This window comes from Neomonachus schauinslandi, chromosome 8 (genome assembly GCF_002201575.2).
Source record: "Neomonachus schauinslandi chromosome 8, ASM220157v2, whole genome shotgun sequence".
NCBI classification, from domain to species: Eukaryota; Metazoa; Chordata; class Mammalia; order Carnivora; family Phocidae; genus Neomonachus; species Neomonachus schauinslandi.
The window spans coordinates 9,243,224-9,264,552 of record NC_058410.1 but is presented as its reverse complement, the minus strand read 5'-3'; the positions used below and the strand labels follow the sequence as shown (position 1 = coordinate 9,264,552).

General features: G+C 48.8%; 1 protein-coding gene across 3 annotated transcripts in view; it reads left to right on the top strand.

The window, feature by feature from the left end:
• TMEM181 (transmembrane protein 181) overlaps nucleotides 1-20,689 on the top strand; it is a 71,984-nt gene extending 51,295 nt beyond the window's left edge. For all 3 annotated transcript variants that reach the window (XM_044917269.1, XM_044917268.1, XM_044917270.1), the window contains exons 7-17: nucleotides 5,646-5,726; nucleotides 7,698-7,797; nucleotides 8,300-8,430; nucleotides 8,667-8,758; nucleotides 10,038-10,095; nucleotides 13,394-13,496; nucleotides 14,126-14,177; nucleotides 16,481-16,563; nucleotides 17,670-17,759; nucleotides 18,637-18,703; nucleotides 19,124-20,689. In XM_044917269.1, the coding sequence (XP_044773204.1) occupies nucleotides 5,646-5,726; nucleotides 7,698-7,797; nucleotides 8,300-8,430; nucleotides 8,667-8,758; nucleotides 10,038-10,095; nucleotides 13,394-13,496; nucleotides 14,126-14,177; nucleotides 16,481-16,563; nucleotides 17,670-17,759; nucleotides 18,637-18,703; nucleotides 19,124-19,202 (936 nt within the window). In that variant the 3' untranslated portion in view covers nucleotides 19,203-20,689. The remainder of the gene's footprint in view (nucleotides 1-5,645; nucleotides 5,727-7,697; nucleotides 7,798-8,299; nucleotides 8,431-8,666; nucleotides 8,759-10,037; nucleotides 10,096-13,393; nucleotides 13,497-14,125; nucleotides 14,178-16,480; nucleotides 16,564-17,669; nucleotides 17,760-18,636; nucleotides 18,704-19,123) is intronic.
• Nucleotides 20,690-21,329: the final 640 nt, after the last annotated feature.

The following is a 21,329-nucleotide window of genomic DNA, read 5'->3' as shown; positions in this document are numbered from 1 at the left end:
ACGTTGAGAAGCTGCATTTCTTTCCTTTTGTTCTCATGCGCATACTCTGCGAACATCTGGTTCACTGATTTCTACTTTACGTACATACCTATTTGAAGTGGAGCGGCACTCCTTCTATCTCTGCCTCCTCTCTCAGCTCTTGTTCTTCTCCATGCATCTTGCCCACATCCCACTGCCATGTTCAAGTCAAGACCACCCTCCGGTCTTGCAGGTACATAGGAGAATACTGCTTATCTCCTGTGTCCTTAGAAAAGGGCTGAGCTGGGCATTTTCCCCTCTAATTAAGTGCCCTTTAGGTCGATTCTGGAGTGACACTGCCATCAGCTGTTCACATTTCATTTCCTCTTTTTTCTTCCTAAGCCACAACTCTTCCCTGGGGGATGAGATTAAAACAATAGCTCATGCTCTCGAGTCCTTCAGGTTTCTGTCTGGTAGACATCCTCCGGTTTCCATGTGAATTGAGAGGACTGGCAGCCGGCAGCACTTCGAGAAGCACTGACCAGATTCTTGGGTCATACTTGCCCTGTTGTTCTCATAGGACAAATTACAAAAGCATGTGTTAGGCTTTTCCCCTCCAGATATTTCTATATAATAGCTTTTATATCGGTTTTCAAGTGTTGGAAACCCAGGCTGTGAATCTGAGCCTGGAACCAGTTCCAGGGGGTTGCTTAGTGCTGCCCTAGGTTGCTGGGAGTACCACCCACCTGAGCAGTGAGTACCCCGATGTGCTCAACAAATGTTGAACGGTGAATGGAGAACTGGACCAAAACTCTGTGGATTGTGATTAGGGAGAAATGGCCTAGGGCCTAAAATGGATGCTTGTTGCAAAGTCAGCGTGCAGTATGGCAGGGTGAGCCCAGTCTCTGGAAGAACAGAGGTGGCTTTGTGAAGGCCAGAGGACCTCGCTGCACATGCCAGCGAATGGATTGATGACTCTTAAGATTTCGAAGTAAATGTCTAAAGCCTGAATGTTTTCTGGGAGTTCACTCCATTTCCTTTTACTTGTTTTACTTTTTAGTTTCAAACGTACGCATTCGCGCTTAAAAGTAAACGCAAAAGCAAACTCCCCTAATTCCATGTGGTGGGGTCCGCGCAGTGGCTGCCGTCCCAATCAATCCTGGTGCTGGCACAGACACTGGCCGGCTGTTTGACGATCCCCGCGGGCCCTTCTCCTAGTCCTGGCGTCACTGCCTCCATTGTCTGCAGCCGAGGGGCCAGGGCCCTGTTCTCTGAACTTCCCACATTCTTCTTGGGCTCCCTCAAGGGAAAAGAAAGACTTTCCAAGCTATTGGCACAAGTGAATACCAGACTGGGTTGGGAGGCTGGCCCGGTCCCAGGAGAACACAGAGGTGATTCCTCTCAGCTGCTGCTGGCGAAGGCAGCCTCCCGCAGAGAAACGCCAGGTGGACATGGTTTCCCTGGATCGGAAGGACAGGGGGAAGGCACAGCAGGAGCTAAGGGACTGTTCTGAGGGTCCGCTGTGCACCAGCCGCCAGCCCAGGGCTCCGGCCACCGCGGTGAGGGCCAGAATCGAGCACTTTGTTCCACGTCACCCTCCTCCTCCCCTTTCTGTGAACTCTTAGATTAGACCTGAAGGCATGTTTTACGTTTAGCTACCTTTATTGGATAAAGCATTGTTTTCTAGGGTGAATTTTTAAAGTGAGCGAGGTGTTTTATACTGTTCCGACAGAGTCCCCTCTCCTTTAGGGGTTCCTTAGTTATTTTCCTTCTCAGTCTCTTGAGGGTCAGATACTTTCATCACTGTAACTTTAAACGTATTTTGTGAATTTTTTTCCTGATGCTAACACTTTTTCTTTCTTGATTGTGCCTTACAATCTGTTTTTTCAAACTAAGATACGTATTACTTTTTTCTATTTGACTATCATGTTGATGTTGATACCCCACATCAGTGCTCATAACTGCTACTGTGATGGTTTTGTAAATGATACTATTTAACATTTAAACACCATAGCAATGATCATAATAGTTGCATTATGTTTCAGATTTATAATAGCGGCTGCTATTTATTGAACTTGTGCTGTTTGTCAGGCACTGTGCTAAACTTTTTGTAAGCATCATCTTAGTTAAATGTTCTGATAATTCTATAAAGTAGATAATAGTATCCCCATTTTATGGAAGAGAAATCTGAGGGTTAGTGAGATTAAGCTAGTTTCCCAGCTAGAAAATGGAAAGGCTGAGATTTGAACCTGAGTCTCTGACTTCAAAATTCATATGCCCTCAATCACTATGATTTCTCCTTTCTCATTAACATTTGATTGTTAATTGTTGTTTTTTGTTTGATGGCTCTATTGAAGTATAATTGACATACAATGAAGTGCACATGTTTAAAATATAAAATTTGATCCATTCTGACATGTACACACCTGGGAAACACCATAATCAAGACAATATGCATACCCCTCAGTCCCTAAAAGTTCCCTCATGCCCCTTCCTCCTGTTACCTTCTCATCCCCCCGGCCACCACTGATCTGCTTTCATTACAGATTCATTTGTATTTATGTAAAATTTTATAAAAACACGGGGTGCCTGGGTGGCTCAGTTGGTGAAGTGTCCAACTCTTGATTTCGACTCAGGTTGTGATCTCAGGGTCATGAGGTCGAGCCCTGCATCGGGCTCCATGCTCAGTGGGGAGTCTGCTTGAGATTCTCTCTCCCTCTTTCCCCCTGCCCTCCCACCCCCTGCTTGTACTCTCTCTCTCTAAAATAAATAAGTAAATCTTTTAAAAATATTTATATAAACATCATCTTACAATATGTTTGAATTCTTTCACTCAGTATAATTATTTTGAGATTAACTGATGCTGTTGGGTACATCATTTGTTCATTCCTTTTGTTCTGGTGTGCCGATACAGCATAGATTATTTATCCATTCACCTGTTGAGGGACATTGAGATGGTCTCCAGTTTAGGGCTGTTTGTTGTACAGCTGCTGTGAACACCTGTATATAAATCTTTATGTGGACATGTGCTTTCATGTCTCTTGGGTAAATACCCAGGATTGCAGTGGCTGGGTCATGCGGCAGGGGTGTGTTTGGCTGTTTGAGAAACTGACAAACTGTTTCCAAAGCGGTTGTATTGCTTTACGTTCCCTCAGCAGCATATGAGAGAGCTCCAGTTGCCTCACATCCTCGTCAGCACCGGTATGGTTGTGTTTTCAATTTTGGCCATTCTAGTCGGTGTGTAGTGGTGGTGTTTCTTGTGTGGTGACTTTCATCTGCAGTACTTTGAAAATGTCCTCTGGCTGGCATTTTTCTGGCAAGAAATCTGCTATCCTTCCTTATCTTTGTCCCCTGAATAGATGCTTCTCCCCTCCCACCCCCTCTACCCTGACTTGTTAGACTTTTCTCTTTTACTTATTTAAACAATTTGATTCTGGTGTTCCTTGATGTACTTTACTTCCTTTCTCTTACTTAGGGTTCATTGAGTTCTTCAATTTGTGAGTTCACAGTCTTCATTAAATTTGGAAAAATTTCCGTCATTATGTCTTCAAATATTTTTTTTAATCCTCTTGCCCTGCCCCCCGCCCCTACACATCTCTTAGGCCACTTGAAGTTGTCTCACAGCTTACGCTCTGTTCAGTTTTGTGCTGGTTCATTTAAAATCATGTCTGTTGGCACGTCTCCATGTTCTCTCATCTCTGTCACATCTCTTCCACTGTTGTTGCTCCTCCAGATACTGACCTCACGTGTTCAGACTTTCCTCTAGCTTCTTGCTGCCCTTATCTGCTAATTCCGTGTCATCTGGGATTCCTGGAGCAGTTTTGATTGATTCTTTTTTTTCCTCGTTACAGTTGAGATTTTCTTGTTTTTTTCGTTAGGTATTTTTCTTTTTTCTTTCTTTTTTTCCTATCTTTCTTTCTTTTTTGAGTATAGTTGACACACACAGCATTACATGTCCGGTATTTTTTATTTAATGCCAGGCATTATTGATGTTCGATTTTGTATTCTTATAGATGTCTTTGAGCTTTGTTCTGGGATGTTGTGAAGTTACTTGGAAATGGCTTGACTTTTTTAGGCCTTGCTTTTAAACTTCTCTAGGTGGGACCAAACCAGCATGAAGTCTAAAGCTACTTCCTTCCCACCACTGGGGTATGCTACCCAGTGACCCTTTGTGCATCATGCCCTGATCAGTGTTCAGGTGGAGACGTGAGGGGGACCACCTTTGGCAGGTGTCCAGAGCTCTGTCTTCCAGCTCTCCTCTCAGTACTCTGTACTTTGAATCACAGCCAGTGGATTGTCTCCCTGGACTTCCAGCAGTGTGTCCATGATTCTCTGCTTGGGCTCCCTCCCCACCATGGCTCGGGGCAGCTAGAGGGTGCACCTCTCTCTTACCAGCCAGAGATGACTGTCCTTCATTGCCTCCTGTGCAGTGTCTTAAACTGTGTGTATGTGTCGTGTGTGTATGTGTGTGTGTACCTGTGTGTGTGGGTGGGTGTGGGTATTTTATTTTATTTATTTATTTATTTATTTTTAAAGATTTTATTTATTTATTTGAGACAGAGAGAATGAGAGAGACAGGGAGCACATGAGAGGGGGGAGGGTCAGAGGGAGAAGCAGGCTCCCTGCCGAGCAGGGAGCCCGATGCGGGACTCGATCCCGGGACTCCAGGATCATGACCTGAGCCGAAGGCAGTCGCTTAACCAACTGAGCCGCCCAGGCACCCGGGTGTGGGTATTTTAAATGTTTCAGGTAAGTTAGGTAAATCTCATGTCTATAACTCTATTCTGAAGTAGATTTTTCAAAATTGCTCAAATGATTTTAAATGCATTAAAACAGTGGGGCTCACTGGCCCAGTGCAGTGCAGTGTTCTGGGGTCTGGTGAGAAATCTGGCTTGTGACCGAGATTGGAAGGGCTGCCTTCTGCCTGCCATCGGTATGTGGTGCATGCATCCTCCACTCCGTTAGGTGTATACTTGATAGGAGTGAATCTACTCAGCATGAGAGCTGACACCTGTCATTCCACTGTACTTTTTGGTGTCAGATTCTTATTTATGTGTTTCACTTAATCTTTTTTTAGAATATCCTACGTACTCACATTTTTGCATCTTTTAAAAATCTCTTTCTTTTAATGGAAAGCATGGCTTTTTCTAATAAAGGGATTGACAGTATTGATTTTTCTTTTTTAGAGATAGAGAGTGCGTGTGAGGGTAGGGGCGGGCAGAGGGAGAGGGAGAGAGGGAATCTTAAGCAGGCTCCACAGTCAGCGCAGAGCCCGATGCGGGGCTTGATCTCGCAACTCTGAGATCATGACCTGAGCCAAAATCAACAGTCAGATACTTAACTGACTGGGCCACTCAGGCACCCCGACAGCATTGATTTTTTGATAAGAAATTTATAAGCCAAATGCTCTTCTTGTGATTACAGAATAATTTGTCAGATTTATCATTAATATGACCATTTAAAACTATTTCCAACTCTTATAATTAAGATTTTCAAAGTCTGTGTTCTTTAGTATAAAAATAAAATGTACTAAGTGTTAAAATTTTTTAGAACATGTAAGAAGGCATAGAAGAGAGAACATTTAAAATTATAGTATTGTATCTAGAGATAACTATTATTACTAATCTGGTGTACTTCCTTTTAGATGGATTTTTTTTTTCAAATTATTTTCCTGCTTTACATTTTAGTGGAAGACTTATGACCCTGCATTTTCCCAATTGGAAATTTGGTTCCGGTTCGTCTTTGTGGTGCTTACCTTCATTGTCACTGTAAGTCCCATTTGCCTGACAGACCACGTCAGAATCCTAACAAGGGCGGAGTTAATTTATGAATTATGATTATCACAGTGTGAACTGTGGAGGCGAACCGTAAGAGCCTCTTAACTGTAGAGAACAAACAGGGTTACTGGAGGGAAGGCGGGAGGGCGATGGCTGAATGGGGGATGGGGATAAAGGAGGGCATGTACCGGGATGAGCACTGGGTGTTGTATGTAGGGGACAAATCACTAACTTCTACTCTCGAAACCAATATTACACTATATGTTAACTAGCCTGAATTTAAATTAAGAAAAAAATGTGAACCACACAGGAGATTTATCTGAACTCAGATGCTCCATCCAACGGGCCGACCTGATATTACCAAATACTCCAAATGTCAGCTAGGTGCTACCGTGCAAAAAGAGAGCTTGGCGTCAGTTTGTAAGGACCTCTGTGCGGTGCCACAGTGGTGACAGACCCCTTTCAAGTAAATGCTCATCGGGGTGCAATGACAGTGCCATTTCACCCGCCTTGTTTGAACGACCTTCTTTTTACGCAGGCAGATAACGGCACATGCTTGGGTTTTTACGTTTGGAAAATTGTACCAGACCTTTTGGTCTCTGGGCTTTTTCAGGAGGAAGGCCGCAGATGAGTGGGTTTGGCAGTACAAGCTTTTGGCTCCTTTGGGCTCTGAGTTCAGTGTCTGCAAGCACCCTGTGACTTTGGGGCAAATACTTACCCTTGAAGCACACGCGATCCCCACAGAGGCCCAGTCGGTGAAGATGGGAATTTAAAACTGGAGGAAGGACATCAATCCATACACACATACATACTGGAGGAAGAGAGGGCGTGTGTTGGTACTCCGTGCCATCTGAAGGGTGATGGCCCACCCCTCAGCTGCTTGCCCCTTGCTGACACGGAGGGTGTGCCATTCAGGAGATTATCCCCTCTTTGCAGTGGGGGAATTGCCACCCAAGCAAGGATCACTTCACAGTCCAACTGTACACAGAAGGACATAGGCTTGTGGGGACAGACGTGTGAGGAAGGTGCCAGTTGGTGGTGACATGGGACCTGAGTGTGGATGGGGGGAGAGGACACAGCCGCTGGTGGACGGTGGAACCTGCAGAGAGCTGGGGATTGCGGTCCCAGCCATGCCCAGGGCTTCCCCTAACGAACCTACTAAAGCTGAGTGGAGAGCGGCAGTTGGTGTTTGGTCAGCAGAAACCCTTGCTGTCTCTTGAAGCGTCTCTGTTATCTGAGGGTCTGCTGCCACACTCTGGGGCCCAAAGGGCGGGCACCCATGGCGTGATGTTCTTAAACAAGAGAAATGAGCCTGAGCCTCACAGGCTGGGAGAAATGGCCCATCCGCCCAGGAAGTCCAAATTCCCTCGGAAATCATCGGCTTATGTTAGATTACAGAAAAAAAAAAAACAAAACAAAAAACTCCAGGTCTTTTTATACAAATTGTGTAATGTTTTAAAGTACTTTAAAGAAACTCCCATGGCTCAACACAGCTTCTTCAGGGAGGTATTTGAAAATAAACACGTCCTCTGACCATGGTTACCGGCCTCATTTCCTTTTGTTCAGGGAGCCCTGGTGCCCTCCTTACAAGCTGGTGCCATCTGCAGATGTCGCCTGGCTGGGAGCGTGTGGCCTATCCCCAGGGAGGTCCTCTGTGTGGGTGTGTGGGGCCGACCTGATAGAAGTAGCCTGTCCTGGGGGAGCTGGGAGGGGTGGGGGTAGGGGGTTATGGCTGGTGTATTCCCTGCCCCCTCCTGCCCCTGGGAGAACAGCTTGTGACCCTCTTACCCGCAGCTCCTTGCCGGTGATTCACATCTTATCTCAGGGCAGCAAGGGGTTAACTCAGATGTGGCTGACCATCAGTCTGGGAAGACTGACCATCAGTCTGGGAAGACTTAACAACGTGCTGCTGAGCAAGGCGGAAGCAAACACAGTAACTTGCGTTGCTGATTCGGTTTGCAGTGCCTGTTTGCACATTCCCTCCGGAAGTTTTCCATGCGAGACTGGGGGATGGAGCAGAAGTGGATGTCCATTCTTTTGCCTCTGCTGCTGCTTTACAATGGTAGGTGCCCATTTTTGTTTTGGAGCTTTCCCCCTTTAAAGCATAAAGCTGCAGAGTCTCCAGAAGAGCCCGGGCGCTGGAGGAACAGGTGGCCGCCCCAGAGCACGGGAAACGTGCTGCACCAGGCCGGGCAGATGCCTGGCAGCTCTCACAGACAAGTGACTGCTCGGGTAGTTAGAACCGGGAAGGGCCGCAGACACGGCCGTCTGTTCTCTTCCCCTGCTTCAGAAGGCGTTTGCTTGCAGAGCCGCCGCGGGACTCGCAAGCCTGCGGGAGCCGCGGGTGGTGCGAGCAGACGGCGCTCTGTAGTGATCACTGCAGCGATCTGTTCACTGGCTTTTCGGTGTTTTGAAAGACAAAACAGCCTTTAGTTCACTACCTCCCTTTGGCTCTGACTGAGGAGAAGGTGATGGTGAGTCCTGCCCTCACCGAGAGGACGGATGCCCTGTGCTGGGTGGGGAGAGCCTGCGTCCATCAGGCCCTTCTGTCTGTTGCCTTCCAGATCCGTTCTTCCCGCTCTCCTTTCTGGTGAACAGCTGGGTTCCGGGCATGCTGGACGATCTCTTTCAGTCCGTGTTCCTATGTGCCTTGCTGCTCTTCTGGCTCTGTGTGTATCACGGGGTACGCGTCCAGGTGAGCATCCACCCAGCCCTGCCAGAGGGGGTCCGAGACCCCATCCTTCTGGCCCACACTCTGGTGACAGTCCTTACGATCAGCGTCTCCTTGAGAATCTGTCTTCAGCCTCCGTCAGCAGAAGAGTGCATGCTATGTAGAAATGATCGGAGTGTCTGTGATTTAGTGTGGTCTACTAGGGGCTAATGGTTTGCTAGAATTACTAACTTATTTCTTACTTTTTCTTTGATTTTTAGGGAGAAAGGAAGTGTTTGACTTTCTATTTGCCTAAATTCTTCATTGTTGGACTATTGTGGTTGGCTTCTGTCACGCTGGGAATATGGCAGACGTGAGTAATTTTGTTATGTGTGAAACCTCAGGCATGGAAAGCATTTGACAAAGGTGGACAGATCCGAAGTCTCACTGTATTTTGTGAACCCATCCGGAAAGGAATCTGTCACCAGGGTTTCAAGACTTGATAGTGTGACTTGAACTGAGGATTCATTTCAGCCTGACTGGCATGTAGGTAACACAGTTCTAGTCTCAGCTGGAAAGATTTCTCCTTCAAAGTGGCAAAGACGTTGTCGTCTGTAGGAACGGTACTCAGGGGGCCTGGCTCGCTCCTCCCTACCAGAAGCTTTAGTTTCTCCTTGGGCTTGCACCCGTGAACTCCCCATCCCTGCATCCCCATCCCTGCACTGGCTCCCAAGGCTTATGGTGACATAGTGGTTTTGTCCTTCTGTAAAATGGGACCAACGCACAAGCCTAATGTGGTCACAGCCCGATGCATCTGAGTGGGATTTTCTGCAGAAAGGAGTTCCATTCCAGGGTTATGGTTTTGGCCCTCGGCACGTCTGACTCCATGGCCCAGTAATGACAGAATTCAGCCCGCCTCGTCTCCCTGCCCTGTCCCTGCCTCCTCAGCTATCCAGCTTCACTTTAAAACGAGTTGCGTGGAAGTCGGCATGGACTTTTATAGCTTTCTTTGTGTACTCGTCTCTCCCCAGTGCCCATCCGTGCCATTGGAAAGGTGCCTGAAAACAGTTCTTGACGTTGCAGGAGAGAGAGGGATTTTTTGTAATGAAAAATACTGTGACTTCACAGTGTAGACAACTGCAGGCAAACAGTTCAGTAGCACCGGATGCATTTACAATGTGAAATTTAGGATTACTTTTTAAAAATCTTACTGTTGGTTAATTTGTTTATGTTAATAAGATTTATTTATTTATTTATCATCTCTACACCTGATGTGGGGCTTGAACTCACAACCCCGAGATGAAGTGTCATCTTCATCTGACTGAGCCAGCCAGGCACTGCCCTCTGTTAAAAAGTTTTTGTAAAAAGCCAAATGAAGGGCACCTGGGTGGCTCAGTCGTTAAGCGTCTGCCTTCGGCTCAGGTCATGATCCCAGGGTCCTGGGATCGAGTCCTGCATCGGGCTCCCTGCTCAGCGGGAAGCCTGCTTCTCCCTCTCCCACTCCCCCTGCTTGTGTTCCTGCTCTTGCTATCTCTCTCTCTGGCAAATAAGTAAATAAAATCTTTAAAAAAAAAAAAAAAGCCAAATGAAAGTATACAATGAAAAGTAAGCTAGTTATTGATCTATGATTTTTTATAATATTGTATTTTCAGAGTTAATGAATTACACGATCCAATGTACCAGTATCGAGTTGACACAGGAAATTTTCAGGTAAGGATTATTAATGATGCCTGAGGGTTTTCTTTAAATGCAGTTTTTTAAAAATACTCAATTTGGTAACTTAAAATGTGCTGCTGACATGAGCTTGCTAACTGGCTATTTAGGGGAGCCTATAGAAGGTTCACGGGTGTAAAATTTGGAAAAATGTGTGAGTAGTATGAGAAATAAGCTTTTAAAAACAAAGTTGTCGGGGCGCCTGGGTGGCTCAGTCAGTTAAGAGTGTGCCTTCAGCTCAGGTCATGATCCTGGGGTCCTGGGATAGAACCCCTGTCAGGCTCCCTACTCAGCGGGGAGTTACTTCTCTCTCTCCCTCTGCAGATCCCTCTGCTTGTGCTCTCTCTCTCTCTTTCTAAAATAAAAAAGATTTATTTGAGAGAGTGAGTGAGAGAGAGAATGAGCAGGGGGAAGGGCAGAGGGAGAGGGAAAAGCAGACTTCCTGCTGAGTAGGGAGTCTGATGTGGGGCTCCAACACGGGATTCCGGGATCGTGACCTGAGCTGAAGGTAGACGCTTAACTGAGCCACCCAGACACCCCAATAAATAAAATCTTAAAAAAAAAAAAAGTTTGAAAGAATATTCGGTAGAAATCGCCCTTGCTTAGAAGGTGGCTGTTTGGGGTGAAATGAGCTTTCTTCACCTAATATGTCTTTTTGCTAAATGTCCAGACTTAGTTTTCCAGGACTAGAGGTAATATTTGTTTATAAACACTAAAATTCTTTTTAAAAGAAGGAGGTCTTGGGGCACCTGAGTGGCGCAGTTGGTTAAGCATCCAACTCTTGGTTTCAGCTCGGGTCGTGATCCTGGGGTCCTGGGATTGAGCCCCGCATCTGTAAGGCTCCCTGCTCAGTGGGGAGTCTGTCTCTCCCTCTAACCCTACCCGAACCCCGCCCCGCCGCCCCGCGCCCCGGTCTCAGTGGCTCTCTCTCAAATGAATAAATAAAAAATCCTTTAAAAAAAAAGTTGTCACTCCCATTCCTTGGTTTATGGTTGAGGCACAGAAGGTGTGTCAGATTTTAGGAACATTGTAGAGCAATTAAGAAAACATTTTTGTTCATTTAACTCTCTAAAGTCGAGAAAGGTTTCCAAGCGAATGAATGGAGCGGCCAGGCCAGCTTGTGTGGGCCTGCAGGCCTGGCAGCCACAGGGCCCAGCACCCTGGGTAATGCTCTGCTCTCACCAATTTAGAATACTTTGTACTTTCAAACAAGGGGTCCAGTGTCTTTATTTTACACAGAGGTCCGCAAATGGCAGTCAACCCCAAGTGTGGCTTTCCCTCGAGTCTCCAGGTTTATCGTTATCCCTTGGCATCTCAGGGCAGCCCCTCCTGGGCGCAGCTGGCTGCTGAGCCCAGGTGTGGATGTGCGAGGTGCCGGGGGCCAGAGGGAGCCCTGCAAGGTGTCTAGGAGGCATGCTCCCAGCAGGGCAGTCCCAGAGGTACAGAGTTGAATCCTGAGCTTGGGTGATATCCAGCATTTCTCTGGAGGCTTTGCAGAGCTTCCCGTGAAGTGGTAAAATCTGTGGTTCTTTATGGGAATGGCCTCTGAGAAAGAGGGAGGTTTAGTGAATGATGGTATCTTGAAAGATGTGTAACCTGTGTTGAGACGACACATGTCCTAGCAAGTAGTATGAGCACCTGATTCTTAACCAGAGTTCAGCAGGGGAGTGCCGGTAGCCTTTCCATCCCATTATTTAGAAGTTTGAGGAGTTTTGAAGGTTGCTTGGTGTATGCCTTATGAACATTGTGCCATGATCTTTGTCCTCAAAGCATATAGGACCTTGTGAGGGAGAGAAAGCTTAGTAAGTACAGACCAGTGTGTGGTGTCCTGCCAGCCGCGTCCTTACGGACAGTGGGCCCAAGTTACTAGGGGGAGGAGGTGTCTTTGTGTTTTGTTCTTTTCTTAGACTCATAATGCTTTAGTAAGGTTGTTGGGGGGAGGGGTTGCGCCTGGAGCTGGAAAGCAGGGGCGGCATTCCAGGCCAGGGAAGGGAGGCGCTGTTGCAGAGTTGTGTGGGGCGGCGGGCCTCGAAGGAAGCTATGCAGGAGACCTGAGTCAGGGCAGGCCCAGTGAGGGCTGCGCCTGAGAGGGGCACTGGACACCCCTGGAAGGCTTGAGGCCATGTGTGTGAGGGGCTGGGCCTCAGAGCAGCCTTTTCTCCTTGAGGGCATGACACCAAAGGAAGGGACAGGGAAGAGCTGCTTTGACACATTCTCAGGGAAGACTGTGCAGACCCCAGTGATAGATCACATACAAAGGGCTGTTGGTTGAGTGTAACTCCCCAGATTTACATAAAATAATATAGGTTCATGCTAATCTGTTACTAGAGCTTTTGTCTGGTCCAGTCCCCTCATTTTTCATGTGAGGAAACGGAGGGGCAGTCAAGGGTCTTGTCTGAGGTCACAGGGGGCTAGTACCTGGGCCAGCGTACCAGCTTTCTGGACAGCCTGCTGGTCAAACCTGTGCTCCTGGGGGCCTGCCTCCAACCCTCCCGAGTCTTCTGTTTTCCCTCTGCAAAAGGGGTAATACTGCAGTCTCTCCTAAAGAGTTGTTGCGCAGGTTGAATTGACCAGGAACGCGAAGCACTTGGCCAGCACTTGGAAGGACTTGAGCAAGGCTAGCCATCGCCGTGGTTGTGGTCACCTCTCCCCTTCTCAGTCAGTGGCCTATGTCTGTTACTAGGGGAAACACTGGAAACCAGAGACCTGCAGAAAACTGAAAAAAGCTGAAGACCCGCCACTGGTGTATTGAGCACCTGCCACGTCCAGGCCCTGTGCTAGAAGCTTTCCGTGCGTCATGGAAGGAGCTTGGATTCTGGCTCATCTGACTAGCAAGGGCTGGGGCTGTCCCCTGGTGAGCCACCTGTGCTCACGGACAGGATGAGAGGCCGAGTCTAGCCAAGGAAGTCTCAGCGGTGGGAACACGTTCTTGTTCTGTGTTATGGAGTGTGACCTTCAGGATTCTAGGCTCCTATTTAAAATGTTTGGCTCTAAAGAAATAAAATCTTAAAAAAAACCCAAAAAACGGGGCGCCTGGGTGGCTCAGTCGTTAAGCGTCTGCCTTCGGCTCAGGTCGTGATCCCAGGGTCCTGGGATCGAGCCCCGCGTCGGGCTCCCTGCTCGGCGGGGAGCCTGCTTCTCCCTCTGCCTCTGCCTCTCTCTCTCTCTCTCTCTCATGACTAAAGAAATAAAATCTTAAAAAAAATGTTTGGCTTCCCTGCTTGTGGTGGTGGTGGAGGGAGGAGCAGTGCTGAGCCCCTGTTCTTACTCAGTTGCCCATCTCGTGTCTTTCTAGGGAATGAAGATTTTCTTCATGGTGGTGGCAGCTGTGTATGTTTTATACCTTCTGTTCTTGATAGTGCGGGCCTGTTCTGAGCTACGTCACATGCCTTATGTAGGTAAGTGCCGCATCACAAACTGCCCAAGGCAAGGTGGGCCAGGAGTTGACCCCACACGGTGGGAGGAGTGGCTGGGGTCCACCCAGCAAGAGGCCTGACCTGGATGGGGACCTGTCCCACTCCCTCATGCTGGGGGGGGAGACCAGTGCCTTCAGTCCCTGGGGAGCCACAACAGGGCTGAGTGGGTAACCCTGGGCCTTTCAGACAGTGCCTCAGACCAGCGCTGGAGGGAGGCCTGTGGGGTGGAAGCCCCCTGGGGCCCTGGGTGCCAGTGTGGCTATTGGAGCTGCCTGAATCCTTCCAGAATCGTACCTTGTAGAGGAGGTGGCTGGGGCCGTTTTCCTAGTCCTGAGTCAGGGCAACTCACCTGATCTCCTAGGATCCTTTCCCTCAATCTGTCACAATCAAATAATAATGGCCATGGTGTCTCTGGGGATCCTCCCTGACTCTGGGGAGGTGGGACAGCATTTCTTCTGGGCTTCAGGTGCACACAGGCTTAAAGTCCAGAGGGAGGAGGGGTTTTGTTCAGAAGGCTTTGTTTATTTTTTGTCTTTATTTTTAAGCTCCCTGAGATGAGAATGGAATTTACTTCCCAAGTGGTTTAATGGGGTTATTTCTTTCTTTTTCAGATCTCAGGTTAAAATTTTTGACTGCATTGACTTTTGTAGTGCTTGTCATTAGGTAAGAAGACTTTATTTCTTCAAAGAAGCAAAACAGCGAATTTGTATTTTCCTGTCATGAGTATCTTCTTTTAACAGAGTTAATTTTAGGGCATTTCTAGCCAAATCTGTTCAGTAGGTCAGAGGGCCTCTTGCGCAGGGCAGGCACTGAGGGTGCACAGCGGCCGGGAGAGCTCCTGTTGTGTTGTAAACGCCCCGGGGAGTGGCCAGGGACTGAGCAGCCTGGCCCGAGCCCGCCGGCCCCGCGCTGGCGGGGCCCCTGCTTGCTCTGCTGGCGCCATGTTGGAGCAGCCACAGCCCAACGCGGGGGAAAGGACTAGAATGCCCTGCGTGTGTACTTGGCACCTGGCATCCTTTTGGTGCTCCAAGGAGAGGACCGTGCATTTGAATTCGGTACCGTGGGTGTCCTTGACCTGCAGCGCGGTGGCCCCAGGGGGAGGGGACGCTTCGGTGGGAGTCTGCGGAGGCTGAGGCCCGGGGACGACGCTGTTTCTGTGAATGCATGCCAGGTCATTGTCGTGTTGTTTGTGGTTTGTCTCTTTCTGCTAAAATCCAAGTCCAGAGGGAAAAAAATCTGGTCACTTGCCTTTCTTCCTTGGCAGTTTAGATGGCAAATAAATGGCTGCCAGCCCTTTTCCTAGGCGGGAACCGCACGGAGACTCTGAGAGACTGGCTTTGCAGGGCAGCTCTGGGTCCCCCGGCTGCCTGAGCTGCGGCCTCCCGTGGGCACCCGTGTCCCTTCCCCGCTGGGTCGTGCTCATCGCTTACCACACCACACGAACTCAGCGTGGACTTCGTGAGCTCACGCTTCGTTCAGCATCCGCGTTCACCTGGAAACCAGTGCCCGCGTCGTGTACGCAGCCCTTCCTCAGCGCCTGGTGCACAGGCACTCTCTGCTTGTCACACGTGCTCCCTCATGCGCCCTCGCGCCCTTTTACGCACACACACACACACACACACACACACACACTCTTTCACTCACTCCCTCACACAGACTCTCACATCCCTGTCTCACACACTCACCCCCCCCTCACACCCCTTCACACACACTCTCACACCCCTCACTCTCTCACATATCCTCTCACACACACTCCCTCTCACACCCCCTCACACACACACTCTTTCTCTCTCCCACACCCTTCACGTCCCCTCACACGTCCTCACTCTCATGCAGTCTGAGTCCACAGGTTGGCAGTGGGACACCTATGGTGACCTCCGTAGAGTCTGACTTAGAAGTCATTCTGCCTTTGTGGTCTTTCTTCATATAAGCTTCAAGGGGACTCAATTGTTTGTCCAACAAGTGTGTATGGAGTGTCTGCTCCGGTCAGCAGGCCAACAAGTTCCTCCCTATCACGGGGCTTACATTCCAATGGAGGAAGACGGTGATAAACAAGTAGATCAATAGCATAAGTCCTATAATGAAAACCGAGATGTGTGACGATGGCAGAAGAGGTTCTGCTTTAGACAGGGACTGGAGGGGACGTCTCTCTGAGGAGGGGACACTGGCCTGGGGTCTGAGGGAGGAGCCCTGGAGACACATGGGGACAGCAGTGTCCCAGGAGGTGAGGACGTGAAGGGAGGGTGGCCCCCGGAGAGGTGAGGTCGGGCCCTGCACGCCGCCAGGAGGAGTCCCAGTTTATTTTCGGTGATGGGAAGGAACCCTTGGGAGGGGTCAGAACCGGGAGGTGAAGGGCTCCGATTTGCGTTTTTGTTAGCGAACGGTCTTGGTCCTTGTGGGCAGTGGACCACAGGGAGGGGAGAGGAGCGCGGGGTGCCGATCTGGAGGCTGTGGAGTTGTTCAGGGGAGAGCCGTGTCGGCTGCGGAGCTCCCTGTCCTCAGAACCTTCTGTCCTCATGTGTATCCGCAGGTGGGTGTCTGAACAGAGGTGCCATGCTTCCTCACTGTGAGAATCGCTGAGCCCGAGGAGGGAAATGTGACTTCCTCAGGGCCTTGTCGTTTGTGGTAGGAGTTGGTCGTGGAAATGAGATCTAAGGCAGTGCGAGAAGCGAAGGACGTGCCGATGGGGTGCTTCCGGGCCCCTGATGCGGGGCTGCGACATGGTCTGTGGCATGGTTAGCTGCTTCTGCCCCAGCAGCGGCCCTCCTGACTCTGAGACCAAGCACCTGAGGCCGGGGTGCTGTGTGCGTGTGCGCATGGGCTCTCGTGGGCCCGGGGGTGCGCACGGGTCCGTGCAGAAATTGTAGTGAATGGGCCACGTGCACGGGGTGAACGGAATGAGTTCTGTGAAGCTGGTGCCATTTCCTCATCTCTGTTTACTTACTGTCCCTCCCGCTTTTTTTCAGCATCGTCATCCTTTATTTAAGGTTTGGAGCACAAGTATTACAAGACAATTTTGTTGCTGAACTGTCAACTCACTACCAGAATTATATCCTTTCAGTGGGAAGCCTTCAGGCTTCAGGACCACGCTCTGCACGGGGTGGTTAGTGTGTCAGGGCTGCAGACGTGAAGAAGAGGCAGGTCACCGCACTGTGGTGCCTTGCGTGCCGCGGGCCCCTCCACGGCCCACCCCCGTGGGCGACGGCTCAGGCTCGGCAGGGCGAAGCGGTCCTGAGGGAGTCACACTCCCCAGCTGCTCTCCCCACTACTCTGCTCTCCAGTCCCTGGGGATTCTTCGGGAACCCAAGCCCCATTCAGAACCTCGCATCAGTCCGAGGTGCCTGTTCTCCCCACGGAGCACTGAGGGGGAGGCTGAGCCCGATTTGAGAGTCCTCTCTCCCCATCACCCAGATGTATCCAGCTGCGGTGTCCACAGGTTGTGGTGATTAGGGCAGTTTAAGCCTGTGTCCCCAGAAAAGGCTCATAAGGTAGCAGGATGTCCTTCGGTTCCTGCGTGTCCCTGAGACCCGTGGGACAGGCTCCTTGTCCACTAAACTCCTCTTGCTTGGCCGCTGACGGAGCTTGCCACTCCTCCTTTCAGTGATGGCGTCCATCAGGGGGGCGCTTTAGAGTTGATCCCTTATATCTTAGCTTCTTTCCTTGGGGCTTCTTACATCCTTAGAAGTAATGCAGGATTTTTCAAATTTTAATGGCTGGATTTCACACTAACCTTTTATCAACTTCTCAAAGGGGTCTGTAATGCAGAAAAGATGAAGAACGACTGGTTTGAGAGACTGTTCCAGTTCTTGATTGCATTCTTTATTTACCCATATGTGTGCACAGCCCTCCTGCCCTTTGTGAGTAACTTGATCACATCAGGTCCTGCCACCTCCAGAGGTTTCCATGGATAGAAAAGAGCACGGTGCACCTATTATTTACAGGTGACCTTGAAAGGTTATTGTAACCTTTGGCTGTGGGCTTGCCCTCTGGGGTCCTGCTGTTTGGGCCGTGGAACCCCGAGGTCCTCGCTGGTGGTGAGCAGTGGAAAGGACTGCTGTGGTTAGAAGGAGCAGCCAGACTGAAAGCAAAGACCCCAGCTGAAATGTCCAAATACATAGTGTTCCGGGGCTGCTGATTTCCCTTGACCAGTATCACCAGCTGAATTCTTATCTTTCTATGGCTTGTTGAACTTTTACCTCTACACTTTGGCCTTTGTGTATTCTCCATCGAAGAACGCCCTGTATGGTAAGCCACCTTGGGGCTGGGTTGCTGGCCAGATGGCTTCACAGCAGTTCAGGACCCACCTCCCGGGTTCCCTGTTAGTGCTGGGCCCCCAACCCTAGCACAGAGGGATGAGGTAAGCTGCAGGGTAAGCCCTGAGTCGTAGTTAGAACACAGCATGTGCTGTGTCATTTCAGCACAAGACGGGAACAGTGGTTCTGGTAGTGGGTCCCGGCACAAGCATGTCCCTGAGCCATGTGAAGCCAGGTCTGTTGCACGCTCGTGCCATGGCCATCCAGAGAAAGCCAGAATGTAAGAAGAGCCAGACTGTCACACAGGCTGAAAAGGACGGGAACTTCCTGACTTCCTGGCACTTGGGCAGGGCTGTAGCATTTCAGGCCCACCGCCTGACTTCCGTGTTGTGTGAGTTCTCAAAGCACCTTCGTGAAGAGGTCCCACTCGAGCCTCACAGCAGCTCTGTGATGAAGATGCAGTTAGTCCCTCCTGAGATGAAGAAACGAGGCTGGGTGGCTTGCTTCCTCCCGGGGGTGGGAGGGAGCAGGGCAGGCGTCTCTGGTCTCCCGGGTGTTTTCCGCCCCCGCTACCCACGTGGACTTGGGAGAACATAGCCGGATCACAGCTGCCGTTGGAGGGTTCCCCCTGGAGCCTCTGTGCTCCGGGTGCTTCCACCGCGCGGTCTGCCCAGCAGCCTGCCAAGTAGTGATGCTGCCCCTGGCTCGAACGCGAGAAACAGGCTCGGGAGCGAGATTCATTCAGGTCACACAGATAATAAATGGTGGAAGCAGAGAGCTGAATCCCGCTCTTTCGGACTCCTGTCCTTTCCCGGTAGCATCTTGCCTCCCCGGGCTAATCACATAAAAATGCTTTTGTTGGCCTCCAGAGTCCCAGCTGAAAGACAACCCTGCATTCTCCATGCTGAATGACTCTGACGATGATGTAATCTATGGGTAAGTCCCTGCCTCTCTGAAGGCTGTCTATGGTGAGCGTTCCGCCTGGTTTTGTGCATTTACTGAACAGGCTGTTAATCATTCTAAAATGATTTGCAAGGCATTATGACATTTCTTTCACCTGGGGGTGTCCCGTGATCCCATGGGGTTCTGTTTTCACGTTGTTCTGACTAGATTGAGCGGTGTTCCTTTTTTTGAACACTTGGCATGGGTGGTGCCCACAGGAGGAGCAGTTCTCCCTGGCAACGGGCCCTGGTGCTCGGTGGGGGGTGAGGAGTGGGCAGGAGCAGCAGGCGATAGAAACGGGGAGCGCGGAGCCATGAAATGCCTTCTTGCTGAAATGGCGTGTCAGTGTGGAAGAGAAGAACAGAAGATGAGCTGTCAAAAGCCGAATGGCATCAAGGGTCTCTTTTGTGACAGGAGTGACTATGAAGAAATGCCTCTGCAGAACGGCCAGGCCATCCGGGCACAGTACAAGGAGGGCTCTGAGAGCGACTGAGCCCCCGGCCGCCGGCGGGCCGGGCCGACGCTTTCCCGCAGCGCCGCTTCCTGGCCGTCCCCGCTCCTGCTGGTGTTCAGGCTTGTCTCATAAGCAGAGATTTCCTGGTCCTTATTTGTTTGCGTATTTTTTAAAGGAAAACCAAAACCAAGGAGAAATTTAAACATTGGGCCAAATTTAGTGTTAGAGTGGCTGCATTTGGGAAGAGTGGCACTGATAAGTGTAAACAGCCAAATCCCTTTTCCGGATTTCAGATGAGAGAGTTCATTTTTAGTGGTGAGGAGGTAATTACTCCTCTTTTTAGTAGAGTTATTATTATTTTTTTTTTTAATAATCTGCTCTTTCTGAGTCCATGGAAAGCCCTTATGAATGAGGTCATCAGCATGGTGGCGTTCTCCTCTTTCTTCCTTTCTTCCCTGCCCTGTACCGTTTCAGCTCTTTAAACTCAAAGGGAAGCCTATTGTTGTGTCTGTCTCCCAAGGACATTCCTTCCCCCTTGAGTGCTCTGGGTAACCAAGCATCCCAGGTGACTAGTAACTCCTGTCTGTTGTGTGAAATGCCTAAGTAATAGCTTATTAGGGAAATGGTGGGCGAGCAGGTTCTAGCCCTTCACTGCCACAGGGCAGAACTCGTGTCGTGAGGGTCTGAGGAGGACTGGCTGAGATTCATAAGGAAAGGGTAAGATAACCGACAAGCGCCAGCTCGGGGAGAGGTCCTGCTGCCATGGTTTTCCAAGAGCTGTGTACACACGAGTGTGCGTGTGAGCGGATGTCGCTGTGGTTGGGATGGGAAAGAGGGTATCCGCTACAGTTCCTACAAGCTGTCATTTCTACAGCTCCTTTAGAGATAACACCCCGTGGAACTTTATTATTTTTTTATAAAAGCTAAACAAAGGATGTATTATAGATTCTTTATTGTGAAAAAGTTTTTCAGTTTCACATTTGAAGCCTAGATGATAGAAAGTGAAACATTTTCGATGATTTGTGGAAGCACATCTTTGGGTAGAAGGTCACTTGCTGGGAAGCAGGCCCCGCCCTCCAGTGGCCAGGGAAGAGGAGGGCCTGCTCTGGAAGAAGAAAGTTGTCTCGAGCTGCTGAATCTGTGGCATCATAGAAGGCCCTGGAGAGTTGCCAGTTCCTTTATGTCAAAGACTAAGTGTACAAGTCTGGTATCTCCTTTCCTTTTCCTCTGACAATGACGTCTTTCTTGAACCGTTAACGTACCGTCACAGCTAACATCCTAACGGATGGCGTCTGGGCAGATGCAGTGCGTAGGATAGGATTGTTCCACTCTGCAAGCAGTACCTACGTTTTCTTCATCTATGCATTAACTCTCAAATCGCTAAAAATTGTATTCCACTTGAGGTAAGGCTGGGCCCTTATAGAGGTTCATGAGAGACTTCTCATGACTTAACATCTGTTTAAACTTTAGTGATAACGTACCTTTAATATGGATTCCATTTGTTTTTAAAACCTTGTAATTATGAAAGTTTGAATTAAAACAACTGTATTATTGCAAGGGTAACTCAAGTTTACATGGTTTTTACATTTTCCATGGTGTGATTACTTTTTTTGATTCTGTGTACTCTAAGGTATTGGAAAAATTTTTCTTTTAACCAAATTTTTCAACTTCTACTAACTATAATTTTATGTAAATGATGAAAACTTGTGCTGATTAATGTATTCTAATATGTGATACAGTTTACAAGTTTTAATCATTATTAAATGTCCATAATTTGGAATGTTGTTATTTATCAGTAAATGTAAACTATTTGAAGCATTTAGCCATACACATTAGAACTTTTTTTAGAACTTGTCTTTGTCCTATAGTGTAATTATATTATAAACTTATGATGGATATCTTCATACTTGATTCTTCATGGCATCAAGTCACTGAAATGAAAATATGTTGAGTCTTTATTTACTTTTTATAATTAAGTTGGAAACAAAAAAATTATAAAAGGATGTATGTAAGGGGAAAATGGTTCTTTGTTAAATTGTGCGTTTTCAGTCTTGTCTCTGGTATATCATATCAACGTATTATGTACTCCATGTAAAAATTTGCTTATAGTATATAGCATTTAGCATGTAGTGTATATGCTGTATTAGGTTAACACACTCCAAGTCT